This window comes from Equus caballus, chromosome 24, assembly GCF_041296265.1.
Source record: "Equus caballus isolate H_3958 breed thoroughbred chromosome 24, TB-T2T, whole genome shotgun sequence".
In the NCBI taxonomy this organism is placed as follows: domain Eukaryota; kingdom Metazoa; phylum Chordata; class Mammalia; order Perissodactyla; family Equidae; genus Equus; species Equus caballus.
The window spans coordinates 45,100,842-45,116,213 of record NC_091707.1 but is presented as its reverse complement, the minus strand read 5'-3'; the positions used below and the strand labels follow the sequence as shown (position 1 = coordinate 45,116,213).

The following is a 15,372-nucleotide window of genomic DNA, read 5'->3' as shown; positions in this document are numbered from 1 at the left end:
GCTAAGATAAATTAATAAGAAAAAATACAGACCAATATAGTAAAAATAAGAGCAGAAATCCATGAAAGAAAAAAAAGACACCAAAAGAGAATCAATAAAGCCAGATTACTGTTGCTGTGCTAAGTCTCTGAAAAGACTGGCAAAATAAATTTCTCGTGACAGATTAATCCAAGACAAAAAGAGAAAAAGAACAAATATTGTGAGGTGAGCAAGCTAGTAAAAATAGAGGCAAAAGAGATGAAAGAACACTATCAACAACTCAGGCCAATACATGTACACATTTAGATTTTTAAAAACTTGTCAGAGAAAACTATGAAACACTGAGTAAGCACATTAATGAATAGCTGTTTGCAGAGTGTCACTTTGCACTTGTGAACCAATGAAACCAGTAAAAGTCCTCATCAAAAGAGGTACTTAATGCCATTTAAATTTTTTAACCTTTTATTTTAAAACAATGATAAAAAAAACCACACAAAACAATAGCTTACTGAATTTTGATAGGGCAAAACACCTTTATAATCACCATCCAGGTCAAGAAAACAGAATTGTGTCATCCACCCCAGAAATCTCTCCATGTGCTCCATCCTAATCAGTCCTCTTCAAAAGTAATCACTAGTATGAATATGCCTTTTATAGTAATACCTAGAGTTTCTTTGTGGTTTTATCACACAAGTGTGCTTCCCTAGACACTACAGCTTAACCTGGACCCTTTTATTTTAATTTCTCTTTTAAGTCTTTTAATCTAGAATTCTCTTGCTGTCTGAACTATATAGTGTCCCAGAGATGGTACTTTGTCTACTGCAAGCTCACGGTGCAGCAACCAACATATTCCTCTGACCTCTGCACTTCCTGCAAGCTGAACGCTAGACTGAAGGCTTGATCATGCAGGTTCAAATCCTCTGGCAAGACTAAGGTAGTGCTTCATTCTTTCATCAGGAAGCACAAAACAGCTGGTTTTCACTTAAAAACAAATGGTTTAGTAGCCACTAATGACCAGGGCTTAGATTCATTAATTGACTGTGAGTTGCAAGAAAATAAAATAAAATAAAGAACTATAATTCTATCATTTTGTGTTCACTTATTAGCTACAAAAATTTTAAGAATTTCCCTCATCTACTATATCAAGTGTTGACACATGTTTTGTATTTTAGGTTGTCTGGGCTATTTGGTCTATTTCAACTATTCAACTCTGTGGTTGTAGTATAAAAGCAGCCTCAGACAATACACAAGTGAATGGGCATGGCATGGTTCCGATAAATCTTTATTTACAAAAATAAGTGCTAACTCCTCCTATTACACTTGGTTACCCAGTGGTACCATTCTTAGAGGAAAGACAGCTAAAAGCTCAATTACTTTATCTGGTTTTCAAGATAATGAGTTAGTATCTATTATCCTCCAGGTGACCAACTAAGGGTTTACATTTTAAAAATATCATTACGAAATCATAGGTTTAAACCCGTTTAATGGCCTTAAATCCACTGCAATTCTTATACCCTTACTGAAGCTCAAATCCCACTTTCCAGTTGCTCTTCACAAACTGGCCCACCTACACTTTCTAGTTAGTACCTTCTGGCTGTTTTGGGGTTTTCCTGTTCCTGGGCCCATCATTTCTTGGAATTGCACATAATGCTGACGTGGCAAATTGCACATTACAGTCAAAGATTTTTTTTTTAAAAAAAAGAGAAGAGACAAATACAGGATGGAATCATAATGTGTCATGAAATAAGCAAACGTGAGATGAACCTGAAACAATTTAAAGGACACAGCTGAGGAGGAATGAAAAAATGTATTCCAGTGTTAGAAAAGTATGTTAGAAATAACATGATAAGCATACAGTTTTGGTGGGGTTTTTCAATTAAGGTCTTAGTAGAAGAAAAAAAGAAGAAACTAGAATCTTTCCTGATGGGAACAGAATAATCAGGTGGGAGAACAGTGGAGAAAGGCTGGGCAGGCCCAGGGGCCAGATAATGAAGCTGCCTAAAGGCCAGGCTGATGGCATCAGTTCTGAAGGCAAAGGCAGGGGGAACACTATAAATGCTCTCACAGAGGAGTCACATGAGCAAAGTCACACTTTAGACAGAAGAGTGTCTGCGTAGGAGTTGGGGGTGGGGGGCTGAGAGAAAGGAAGCAGAAAAATCAGCTGGAAGCTAACTGTAGTATGTTAGGCACAGGGGATAAAGTAGGGCCACCGGGACAGTAAGGCAGATCTGGCAAGTGACAGAGACAGGATGGGAAGAGAAGGGAGACTTAAAGATATGATTTCAAGTTCAAGAGAATAGGGGTAAGATTAACAAAAAGAAAAGGAAAAACGTAGATATCTGTGTACCTTTAGGTAGGAGCTTTCTAAAGACCAGCAAAATACTAATAATTATTAAGGCTGGGTGACTGAGTTTACGGGAATTCATCGCACTGTTCTTGCCACTTTTGAGAACACTAAAAATTTCCGTAATAAAAAGATTTTTAAAGTTCTGCGAAATCTAAGTATAGACTTTCCTCACGTTACCTTCTCATTCTATTTTTGGACATAAAGAGCACTTTTCTCATAGTATAACTAACATTTCATAAACACCTAACATTTCATAAACACCCATTACAAAATATTTAATGCCTCATGAAAAAAGTGAGAATGAAATATGATTTAAATTATTACCTTGACTTTTTTCTATGTTATCTCCCTTTATTTCCTCTTCTTTAACGGGGGGGCTTATTCTGGGAGTTTTGCTTTGCCCCTGAACCATTTCTGCTAGCAATTCTTCTTGAGAAGTTCGAGTTCTGGGAGCAACTGGAAGTGTCTGTTTCTGTGAGACTTTTACATAAAATGCAAAAAAAAACCGGAAAAGCAAATACAGTAATATATCAAAACTCAACAGTGAATATGTTCTATTAAACATAAATGCCTGCGTGGGGTTAGAACACGAGGAGTTTGAAACAGTTCATAGATATCACCTCACTCTTTCTTACAATATTCCCAAGAGATAGGTACCTGACTTAGATACTCCTATGTATGTAAACAGCAGCTATACATTTTAAACCACACGCCATAAAAACACTGCAGCACATACGCATCCATTTTTAACCAAATGCAGTTTAGGTTCTGCTTCATTATCCTGTAACAATTTCAAACTGTAATTTAGATAACCTAGGTAACTTTAGTTTCAATGCTACTGCTCAAAAAACTTGCAAAATCTCCAACTATTATAAGAACAGAAAATTTAAAGGTCACAGTGAGTAAAATTCTCTAAAAGTCTCAGCATTCTCAACACTAAATATTGCTGACAAGACGAAAAGAGGGAAGGTAAACAGATGAATCATTAGGTCAAGTGTTGGCATTTGCCTGATAATCTTTATCGTGTATGCCAAAACCTGTTGAATTTTATGTTCAAGGTTAAATTAGGGATGAAGAGAGGCAAGGGGACAGATGACTATCAGGATTAAAAGTTGATAGCTTAGTTTACTTCACTTTAGGAAGGGGTCACTAAAAGAGAATGGAAAAGCAGAACAATGCTAAAAGAATGGTCATCAAATCCATCAAAAGTAAAAACAGAAATTTTTAGAGTGGGTTATTAGCTTATTAACAGAAACTTTTACACACTGGCTATAGCATGTGTGGCACAGTGTACAGAATTTAACGGCAATATGGCACCACCATTTGGTTTGCATTTCAGCATGAGCCTTCTGTAAGATCAAATTATAGCTGACTCATCATCTCCTTTTTTTTAAAAATACGTAATACTTCTATATTCTCTCAAAATGATTTAGTACTTCCACTAGGACTGGGGCAGGAACTTCACAAGTAAGTCAATTCTCCACCTTATATTCTATTTATGGGTTCTACTGAAAGGAAAGAAACCAACCTGTTCATATACTAGACAAATTTTGCTAAGTTCAGCCTCTCAGTGTTATCCAATTTTGCTTTTTATACGTCATAAATTCATAGCCAATAGTGACTCTAATGCTACAAATATGAAAGTCCCATCTTTATCAAAACTCCCTTTAAAATTTCTATTTATTATATGTTTCACACACATTGGAAAGAAGGAGTAAAAGGCATTACAGTTGCTCAAAGAGCTAAATTCCAGGGGCTGGCCCCATGGCTGAGTGGTTAAGTTCACGCGCCCTGCTTCAGTGGCCTGGGTTTCGCTGGTTCAGATCCTGGGTGTGGACATGGCACTACTCATCAGGCCATGCTGAGGCGGCATCTAAATTCCACTGAAAGTTTCTCCAACTGGTCAAATCTCCTTTTAAAACCATTCTTCTCCAAACCTCATGTTAGTCTTGACATCTAGCAGACGCCTTTATTTTACCACAACCTGGGGAGCATCATTTCTAGCTTACACAAGAGTTACAGAAATCTTACTTAAAGTAAACATAATACATTTAAGTTACCTGTAGAATAGTTAGTTGTTTTTGTAACAGATTCTTGAGCTTCAGAAATAGCCTTCAAAATTAGATTCTTGTTAGCTTGTTTAGAAGGTGGAAGTGAAGGTCTAAAGAAGTTAAGAAAGGTATTTTGATTAAATTTTAGATTTCAGTTCTTTACATGCTAGCCATCTATTATCGTTTTTACTGCAGCCTTCTCTTAGGTTTGGAATACGCCAGCTGCAGTGTTTAGGAAATGCCCACTAGATTGGACCCTTATAACTTTTTAAAATAATGAATCTGGATCAACTCCCCCACTCTCATATTACACATTTTAATATTCTCTACAATATTCTCCAATTTTAAGCAATTTTTCTTTCATCAATATAAGTGTTTCTCAAAAACCAATGGAAAAGCCTTACATGTTACTACATTTTTATTTTCATGACATCCTCTTCAAGACACCCAGAAGACTCCATTAGGTAATTAAAGATTAATTTACAGACATGTAAAGGTACCTCCTTTCAGGCTTTGCTGGCACTGACACACTGCTGGAGATGCTTCCTGTACGGGACCCACAATCATCATCTTCCTCCTCCTCTTCTCCATCATGATTGAATTTTTTTACTTTAACAACTGAACTTACCACAGGCAACTTTCTCTTCCGAAAGTTTTCTTCCTGAAATCAGATAAATGTATGCTTACCTAGTCTCAGAAAGCAACAAAGTTCTACCATGGAATATTTTCTTCTTCTTAAGAAAAAGCCAATCATATTAAGAATTATGGGCTATTTCCTGGTTTCTTTTAAAAATATAAATATTATCCCCAATAGCCAAGCTTTAGCTAAAATAAAAACTAGTGCTTTAATATTTATTTTAAACAGCAGCATACAGCACTGTTAAGGAAACTAATAAAATGGAGTTACTTGGTTGTTTACTAGTAATAGCCATGAAAAATCTAAAGTTGACCTAAAATCCCCTCAAAATTATAAGGTAAACTTAAAGCTATCTCAAATGTGGGCATCCCAGGAAAGTAAAGAAGATGCAAAACATCTATACTAGCCAGTTGCGAAGAGGAAAATCTGACTGGTGATAATATGTTGAGTAGTAAAAAATCAGTTTAAAATAAACTTACAAAACACATTTACTTATTTCACATACCATTTAGTATTAAGAACTGCCAACTTTCAGCCTAACAAGCCAGAATTTCTAAGTATATACAAACCTCAATACTCATTTTTTCGGCGTTGTTTCTGAAGAAGGGACTATAAGTCTCTTCTAAGCTGTTCAGCACTTCTGGTTCACACAAACGTCCTGTTTCATACACCCGGCTGTTCTGCATATCGAGTTGCTTGACAGCATGAATACTGTTTTGCTGCTGTTGAAACTGTAACCTGTTTAAATGAGCACCACTATCTGCATTTCGACTTGCAGGTGGTCGATAAATTTCAATAGAAGGGCGAGAAGAACCATATGTAAGTGTCACTGTAGGTTTTTTCTGAGATAAGGGATTCTCCTGCACAAAGTTGAGATCTTCATCAATGAGATCATCTGGTTCTGGCTTAATATCAATCACATCTTCAGAGGGTGCTGGCTCCCTCAGAGGTTTCACTGTTGACATTAGTCGGGTTGCAGCTCCATCATCATAAGTCTGTCTATTTTTTAAAAAACACACGTACACACAAAGTATTACAACCAAGTTAGAGCAGTATCTTTAAAACTTCGAAGAATATTTACTTAAATTTTAATGAGTAAGTTTGGATACTCCCTTTACGTATTCCATTAAAAACTACTTTGAAATTGCATTCTTTTTTTAAATTTTGACTTATTACGTTTGAGTTAAAAAATAAAATAATGAAAGGATAAGACCAAAAGTTATTTAAAAAAAATTGCTCATGACCACCTCCCTGCCTCCAGCAGTTTCTGAAAACAGTAATTTAAAGATATAAAAACTAAAGTAAATGTCACACACACATACCCACCTGTCTACAGCATGTCTACCCAGGACTCTTACCTAACACTAGTGGTTTTCTGCTCCTGAGAACTTGTAGAAACTCTAGAATCTCTTTTTTCAGGTCTAGTGCTAGAAACTGCAAGGGGTGGCACTGCAGCTTCGTGCCTTCTCTCATCTCCCCGACTGAAATTGCTCTTGTTTGAAGGCACGTTATTATCAAAGATGTTGGTATCAGAAGACTTTAGACTGGAAGGATCTGGAAAGGAGAATACATGGTTCTTGTAAGCTATTTTTATTACTTTGAACCTTCTCTGTCCTCATCACCAACTTAAAACCAATACATTTTGTTCCACAACATTTTTAATGGCCGGATATTATTCCATACATAGTAATATAATCATTTATTCACTTTACTATTATTGAATTTTTAAGTAATTTTCAATCATAAATCATGGCTAAATCATGGCACCCACCTATAATTATTTCCTTAGGATAAAATGTATAGTTCCCCTTCCCTTAAAATTATCTTTCAGTTATATTAAATTTATTGCTCTTAAATTCATAAAAATATGTGCTTCCTAAAAAAGTTCCAGTGAACTGTTTTCAAATTTATAGGTTTTTTTCCCCAAAGAAGTATATATCACTTTAGAAATAATACAACCACATGCTATAACAAATTCCAAAAAACCCACTTTTATGAATCTTACCAGTTGTAACAGAGCGAAGTTTATCTAATACACCATGAAGCCTAAAAGAAAAAAAAAATTAAAGCTTCCTTCAGGCAAGAAACATTTCATTTCAAGTGTCACTCTAAACTTGATGACATCATAGAATCAATCTTCAGATAAACGGTAATAAACGGTATTTAGTGCATAAACAGTATTAGAATAAACTTAAAGCTTCACATTTTAAAAAAGGCTTTACATGAATACTGCAGAAGCCAATTAAAAATACGATTTTTTCATCACTATTTTCAACATTTAGCCTCTGCAACAATAAGGGCAGGGATATCATCTGATCACAGAGTCTTGATCTACAAAGAATGTCATTTTGTTTCATAAGGACTAAAGACTCAATGTAGCTTATGGTAAAAGAAAATAAAATATCACAAACGTAATACAGCTCATTATTACAATCGTTTAAGCACAGTTTAAATCTACTTTATTTTTATGGTTTCTGGAACTTAACTCTGAGAAATAAAAGAAACTTAAAAATAATCTCAAAATATACTGTGTCACTTCACTATGTTATTTACAAAACTAATGTGGTAAACAAGCACGGGCCACAACCTTGCTTATAATATAACCTATGTTAGTAGTTATGTACAAAGCAAATTTGCCTTACAATCCTTCCAAGAAGCCAGGCCTCCTGAAAACACGAGAAATATCTCATTATAATATTTCACCCAGAACCCAGTCACATGCCACTGTACCCTAGGACACAATTATTACAGAGCTCCACAGAATCAGAATAGTCTGTTTGAGGCTGGTGTCAATGAACACTTGGGAAAGCAAAGTGGCAAAACAGAGACACCATCACTTTCAGCACATGTTAAAGAACTGAATTTATGGCAAGAAGAGAAAGTTGAATTAATGTGATTTTAAATTCAAATTGAGTCAGTAGTCTGTTTATGTAAGAAATCTGTGTGAAGTATTCCATCAAGTTATCTGAGAAAGGATCTACTAGATCAATCTTCCATGTTATATTAGAGACTCAAACCCAAAGCGATCCAAAGATTGAACCAAAAGTTAGAGCATAAAAAACGTCTATGAAACAAAACAAATACCTGGACTGATGAAGACTTGAAAAAAAAAAGTTCTCATGATAACAGTAATTTCCCCAGTCTAAAGTACCATGTTCTATCTCTCTTTTTTGTAAATTCTGGGGACAAACTGTAACAAGTGGTTAGGTCATCCACACTGCAGGAGTGCAGGCACCAAAACATTTGAGGATTGACCACTGCACTCAATGTTCTTCAAAATTGTGTAATATAAACCTGGCGGATGCTATGTGGAATTTCAAGAAAGCCTCACAAGAGTTATAAAGCAAACAACTGCCTGCTGGGGCAGAAACACCTTCAAGACAGACTTTGGTTTAAAGGCAAGAAGTTAACCAGCTTCAGATCCCTCCTTAGTGCCCCCTATTCCCTCTCGCAGTCTCTTGTCATTCAAATTAAGCAGGCCCCCCTGCTCATTCAACTTCTGCTCCATCATCAACTTGTGCTATAGCTGGTGGTTCCCAGTATGAGGCCCCTTATATGAATATTTCCTGCTCTATTCTCAGCCACATCACTATCCCCCAGTCCTCATTCTACTTCAAACCTGGTACCAGAACTTGGCCTGCTTTCTTAAATTGAATCTTATGCTTTTAGTCAGTATTCTCAACTAAAAGCATATGCAGTTTGAAAAAGGACATTGAAAATTACAACAGTAATTCATATTTGAACACAGAGTTGCCTCTTTTAAAATTCCAAACTTCAAAAAGTTGCCAGTTTTATTTATTTATTTTTTTTGCTGAGGAAGATTCACCCTGAACTAACATGTACTGCCAATCTTCCTCTTTTGTGTACGTGAGCCACCACCAGAGCACGGCCACTGACAGCCAAGTGGTGTAGGTCTATGCCTAAGAACCGAAACTGGGCCACTGGAGAGGAACATGCCAAACTTAACCAGTAGGCCACTGAGGCTGGCCCCAAAAGTTGCAAATTTGTAAAAACCTGACTTGAAATTTTGTCAAAAAACCCTGCCCCCTAAGAGTTAACTCATTAGAAAAACTAATTTAGGAAGTCTTCCAGTCGAAAAAACATCTGTAACTGGTTTTGGTGGGGGAGAAGGAATGATAAGATGCAGAAGTTTACAAAATAAACACAATAACTACAATTAACATAGATTAAGGACTTGCTATGGGCCAGTCACAGCTATAAGCACATTACGCGTATTAGCTCATTTAATCCTCACAAACAATCATACAAAGGTGATTTACTGTTCCCATTTTACAGATGGAGACACCATTGCAAGAGGCAGATCCAGGATTCAATCTCAGCAGTCTGGCTCCAGAAGCTGTGCTCTCATCACAATCTGCCTCTCCGTACTGAATCTGACTCTCCTATCAAGAACCTCTTTTCAGACAGAAGATGTACTCTGACTTGTGGCAAACTTTGGTCTGAGGGGTAAATATTCAGAAACATACCATACGGTGAATCGAATTGTGTTGTTCCCTAGAAACAGGGACAGGTCCTCTGTCATTTGGTCCTGACTTTTCTTGTTGGCCACCATCACCATAATGTAATCAGGAAGCTCTTCATCTATTTAAAAGGAAAAGTATATAAAAACTTTTTTACGTTTTCCTCAGCATTTTCTCCTACTTAAAGTTGACGTGCTTGAAAATATAGATGTAGCTCGGCTCTACTGGAATTATGGTGGACAAGGAAGCATAGCTTTTTTTCTCTGCATTCCATAGGTATTTCAATTACTAGAGGAATAGGAACTAGGAATGACTAACGCATACTTAGAAAACTAGATATTGTGAATTACAGTATCAAACTTGAGAATCCAATCATTTCCTTGAATTTTTAATAATGCTCATTAATTTCAGAAAAACTTCCAGAAAGCACACGGACACTCCTCAAGAATAATAATTGAGTTTTGTGTTTATTTGTTTCAAAATGATACTCATTTCTCAAGAGAACACCTTTATCCTTGGCAAAGACAGATTTCAATTAATTAGGGTAACAAACTTGCAGCAACATCAAATAAACTAAAACCATCCAAAAATTCTACATCATTTAAAAAATTCAATCTTAAGATCAGTGAAATAATTTCAACTCAACTCATTGTTTTATCCTCATACCCTCCTACACAGTGATTATGGTGAAGCCTAGGACCAAAATCAAAAACCACTGCAATAAGAAGATAAGGAAGCAAAAGCCGTTTATTAGGAACTCTAATCCCCACCAAAAGAATTCCTTTAGATTCCTTAATACCTTAAATACCTATAATATTTCTATGTGGGCTGAAAGGTTCATTTCAGAATTACTATTAGACGTTTGTTTCATGGAGAAATAAAAATTCAGTTCAAGAAAAGCATAAATATACTGAAAAGCCCAATCTACAAGTGGAAAGAGAGAAATCAGAATATTTGATGGAGACGTAATATGATGTGAGGAGATACAAGTAGCCAGTCATTTACTATTTTCTTTGCAGAGTATCAAAAGGCTCCCACTGCTTTCTGACAATTTTAGTAAATAAGCCTGGTAGTTTATTTATGAAAAGTATACCTACTATGGGCTGCCACTGGTAACCCACAAAAGGTCAACAAATAGAAAAGCTGTAGTGCTTTGGCAGTCTTGACAGTTTTTCTCCTTCATAATGCCAGTAATAAAAACAGACTATGCTTTCCAGCACTGTATATTAATTTGCATTTTCTAAAATTTTACATAAATGAGATCAGTGTTTGCCTAGGTACAGGGTGGGGGCAGGGAAAGAGGGAGGGATACAAAAGAGCCCCAGGAAAATTTTGGCAGTGATGGATATGTTCAAGCTTGATTATGGTATATACAGGTCAAGATCAAATTGTACACTTTAAATATGTGCAGTTTACTGTATACCAATTTAATCTGAACAAAGCTGTTAGAAATTCATATTGTTTTCTCAGTAGACACAAAATGGGAAATAGGTGTCTAATAAAAAATTAATGTGTTCATGATACATTCCTACAGAATTATGATAGATTTCTCAACTTCATATACTGAAAAAAGTAAAAATTTTGAAGGTTTCTGTAAGCTCATACTTCTGAAATGTTACTGAAAGACTGCTCTGAATTATAACTGCCATTTCACTAAAGTGCTCCATTTCAAACAAACATACAAATGAGACCTCATCACTCTTAATAAAAAGGACTTTCTCACCCAATGCCCTGAAAACAGATACTCAAACATTTATTAAAGAGTTGTTTCTATAGCCTTAAAGGTTTCCAGGACTCTTGCTAGCACAAAGAGATTAGAAAGTCACCTTTTTCAGAAGGGCAATGATGTATATACATAAAAAAAGTAGGTAGCTAATTGTAAACATAAATTAATAATGTATACTTGTATTTCAAATCAAGTCTAATGGTGACCCCTGTTTACCCACTTAATCAACATTTATGAAAAAAATCAGGCTCTCTGCTCGGCCACTGGGACACGACAAATATGAAGTCTCTGCTCTCAAGAAACTTCCAATCAAGAAGCAAAGACAAGTTGAGAAGCTGTGTTAGCATGTTAACCGCTGGGAGAGATTTCAGGGAAGTTCTAGAGGAGCATACAAGAGTGACTCTTATCTGTTGATTCAAGTTTCTATTATAAAGTTAACAGAAACATCAAGAACCCAGAAGACTTGAGTTCTTTGGTCTTAAACCTGCTATTGACAAGCTCTTAAATTTAGCCCTCCCAAGAACTCCATTTCTTTATTTGTAAAAGGAGGAATATTACCTGCCACCCCCACACCAACACTGTGTTCAGAGACAAATAGAACTATATGAAAATATCTTGCAAACTGTAAAATATATATTTTTTAGTACAATTATATTTCATATTGGACTATGCTAAGTTTGTAACCAGGTTTTTAATAGGCTCAAAATCCTTGGTTTCAGATCTTTGCTAAATGCTAGGAAACATCAGTAAGATTGAATTTAGACCCAATGGACATGTGTTTGTGCTTTCATGCTCTAGAATTAAGAAAGTTCTCACTGTAGGTTTTCTGTGGATTTCTTTTTTGACCCCAACAAGTTCCTGGGACGTAGCTAGCATCCATTAAGTGTTGGATGAATAAATCAAGCCTGGTTCAGCTTCATCTATAACCTCTGAGCCTCAATTTTATTTTCTGTTAAAGTCTTACAACAATCCTGACAACAAATAATCTACAAAGTGTGCCCAGCACGTGGTAAATTAGCAATTTTCAAACATTTGGTCTCGGGCCCCCTTTGCACTCTTAAAAATTATTGATGACCCCAAAAAACTTTTATTTGTGTGAGTATATCTATTGATATTTACAATACTAGAAATTAAAACTGAGAATTTTAAAGTGTTTATCCATTTAAAATACACCTATCACAAGTTAAATTTTTATAAAGCTCCTTAACATCTGGTTTAAAAGAAGACAGCTGGATTCTAATTTCTGCTTCTGCATTTAATCTGTTGTGACACGTTGCTCTAATTGAAGAATGTGAAGAAAATCTGCTCTCACACAGACATGTACTTGGAAAAGAAAGGAGTATTTTAACAGCCTCTTCAGTTAATGTGGATATTCTTCTGTGATACTACACCAAAACTCTACAAGTGGTAGTTTTTTAAAGGTCAGCAGGAATATGGAAACTAAAACTATATCAATGACCTTTGTACTCTGTTACATGAAAACCCATTGATCTATTCTGCACTTTTAAGGGATCTTTTAACCTTGCATAATTCTGTAACATCATGCATTGGTCATTTGAAAAAATACTGGTTCACTGAGCTGTACAAACCATTCACATGTTGATACATTTCATTATACAATATAAAGAATCAATTGCTAATATCTCCATTGATTTCATAGGAAATTTAAATACTGGGAAGCTGCCAAATTCATGGAGGGAGACACAAACTTTCCAAAATTCTGCTTTTCATTTGAAAGCTCAACTTCTGTCACTGGCAACAAAGTCTACCAGTTCTTTTACTTAGCTCTTTTTCAAGCAAATGTCTGCCGAATACTCAAGTGTACATAACTAGCCTGTCAGTCCTTCTTAGAAGTTACAATTGATGGCTCATGAAAAAGGTGGCTACTAGTCAGTACTCAACTCAATCATACAAATCCTTTCCCTCAAGACAACCTATCATGCTTCAGTATACCGCAGAAATACTTTATGAGTACTTCCTATCTCCTCATGCCATATATCAAAAAGATGTAGTCAAGCGCCAGGGTTTTAAAAAATATGTTTATGCTTCATCAATTACATTCCTAAGTGAAACTGGCGTTTCTTTTAACTGCAAGTGGAAGGGTGGTGAAGACTATGATGATTCCTTGTAGAGCTTGATTCAGGCTAAGGTACCCAAGACTACCTTTGTACAATCCAAATGTCAGCACAGTGAATACGGCAAGTACCTGTCAGTTTTAATACGTAAACAGTTTTGACTTCAGAGACCCCTGGGGTCTCTCACCCCTCGAGAACTACTATCTCAAGTAGTAGCTATTATTTTTGTAGAAGGCACCACCAGCTTTGGAGCCAAACAGACCCAGGGTCTCAATCCATAAAACCCTGCTCAAGTAAGCACTCTTAGCCTCAGTTTCCTTGCTCATACAATTGGGGATTTTACCGATTGCGTTCCAGCGTTCTCCTGGGGATTATCATGACCTAATGCATACACAACAGTTAAGCACAGTGCCTGGCCAAGAATAAACAGTCAAATTATAAATTATAGAAGAATAAAGAGGAAATGGACACATTACTGTCAGGAGGTAAGAGAGATCTGAAAATAAAACTCACTGAACCAGGACAGAGGCAAGCCAGAAAGCACCAAGCATTAATATCCAAAATAATAACTCTGAAAAATGAAGAGGACAGTAAAGACAAATCGGACAAACATTAAGGAAAATATGACAGAGCCTCAGCAAAGGAAGCTAAACAATTTCAAAGCATTCTATTAGAAGGGGGTTTGATTAAAAAAAAAATGGTTGCATACAGAGCTTTCAATGGAAAAAAAAATAACCAGGGAGTATCAGATTTGAAAGTAGAAGGGGGCCTCTCAAGAGTCAAAAGTACGACAGAAAAAAATGCATTCACTAGAATTCAATTAGCTGCAAACTCTAAATTCTACTAGGCTAACAGGAACAAAAGAACTTACCCACATAAGCTCCTAATTCTTGCAATTTCCCCTTAATGGCACTCTGAGGGGGGTGGGAAAAAAAGACAAACGTTGCGAGTGAGAAACGTGGCCCTTGGAAAACAAACCAACTCTGCAGCACAGAGGCAACTTCGCGGGCGCGCGCACCGCCTGCCCCTGGGCGCCCCGGGGAGCGGCGGGCAGGCGCCCCGACCCCCTCCCCTATCTGGCCCCCTCCCCGCCCAGCGGCCCCGCCCCCCGGCCCCCTTCCCTCGTCGCCGCGGCCCCCTCCCACCTCGCCGTCCCCCGGTTCCCTCCCCCGTCCCTGCAGTCCCCTCGCCGTCCCCGCGGTCCCCTCCCCATGCCCGCGGCGCCCCCTCCAGCAGCGTCCCGACAGCGGTTCACTGCTCGGCGGCGCGCGGCTCCCGCTGGGCCCCCCACGCCTCCTTCCGTTTCCCGGCGGCTCCTTCTCCGGCCGCGGCCCCGCTCTCTGAGGCCGCGTCTGCGCCCAGGTCCGAGGCGGCCTGGCCGAGGCGGCGACACTGGCCGGCCCCGCGGCCCGTCAGGAGCGCCCGGCAGCGACCAGGCCGCGGCGTCCAGGCCGGGCCCACGGTCCCCGTTACTCCTGACAACCGCACGCCCGCCTGCCCGCAGAGGCCCGACTTCCCGCCCCCGCCCGACCCGGGCCTCACCCGGATCTTGCGGCTGATCTCGGTGCCGATCTCCATGGCCCCGCGGCGGCCGGCGGGCTCAGCACTGCGCGGCGCAACGCTTCCCCGCAGCCCCACCGCCGCCACCGTCACCGCCACAGGCTCCGCCGCTCCCGGCCGCGCGCTCTGCGTGACCCGCCCCCACCGGCCCGGTACTCCAGAGCGAGCCGAATCCAGCGCGCCTGCGCCGGTGCCTGCGCCTGCGCACACCTGGACCCGCGAAGCTTGCGCTCTGGCGACCTCTGCTGCCGGCTGGGAGAGCAAAGGCGTCCGGACGCCTTCGCCGTCTTTGGGCTTCTCCCGGCCCCTGGGGAGCAATTCGCCCTTCCTTTTCCTCGCCCGCACTTATTCATTTTACTCTCCTTTGGAAAATAAAGATCAACTAAATGTGCAGCGGATAGATCCCTTGCTTTGGTGTGAGATCCGAATTCGAATCCAGCCTTCACTTACCGTTAGTGTGATACTGGTTTAGATGTTTAAAGTCTCGAGTCCTCGGTTTTCCTGTATGTTAAATAG

The 15,372-nt window shown here is 38.6% G+C and overlaps 1 protein-coding gene across 8 annotated transcripts in view; it reads right to left on the bottom strand.

Moving 5' to 3' along the window:
* ZC3H14 (zinc finger CCCH-type containing 14) overlaps positions 1-15,079 on the bottom strand; it is a 38,244-nt gene extending 23,165 nt beyond the window's left edge. For 3 of the 8 annotated variants that reach the window (XM_023628239.2, XM_023628240.2, XM_023628244.2), the window contains exons 1-9: positions 14,839-15,048; positions 14,168-14,210; positions 9,502-9,616; positions 7,020-7,060; positions 6,373-6,568; positions 5,584-6,013; positions 4,878-5,038; positions 4,387-4,487; positions 2,651-2,806 (exon numbers count right to left, since the gene is read on the bottom strand). In XM_023628239.2, coding sequence (XP_023484007.2) covers positions 2,651-2,806; positions 4,387-4,487; positions 4,878-5,038; positions 5,584-6,013; positions 6,373-6,568; positions 7,020-7,060; positions 9,502-9,616; positions 14,168-14,210; positions 14,839-14,874 — 1,279 coding nt within the window. In that variant the 5' untranslated portion in view covers positions 14,875-15,048. Of the gene's footprint in view, positions 1-2,650; positions 2,807-4,386; positions 4,488-4,877; positions 5,039-5,583; positions 6,014-6,372; positions 6,569-7,019; positions 7,061-9,501; positions 9,617-14,167; positions 14,211-14,838 lie in introns of all 8 variants that reach the window. The other 5 variants (XM_023628237.2, XM_023628241.2, XM_023628238.2 and 2 more) reach the window with 4 other exon arrangements.
* Between the last annotated feature and the right edge of the window lie 293 nt (positions 15,080-15,372).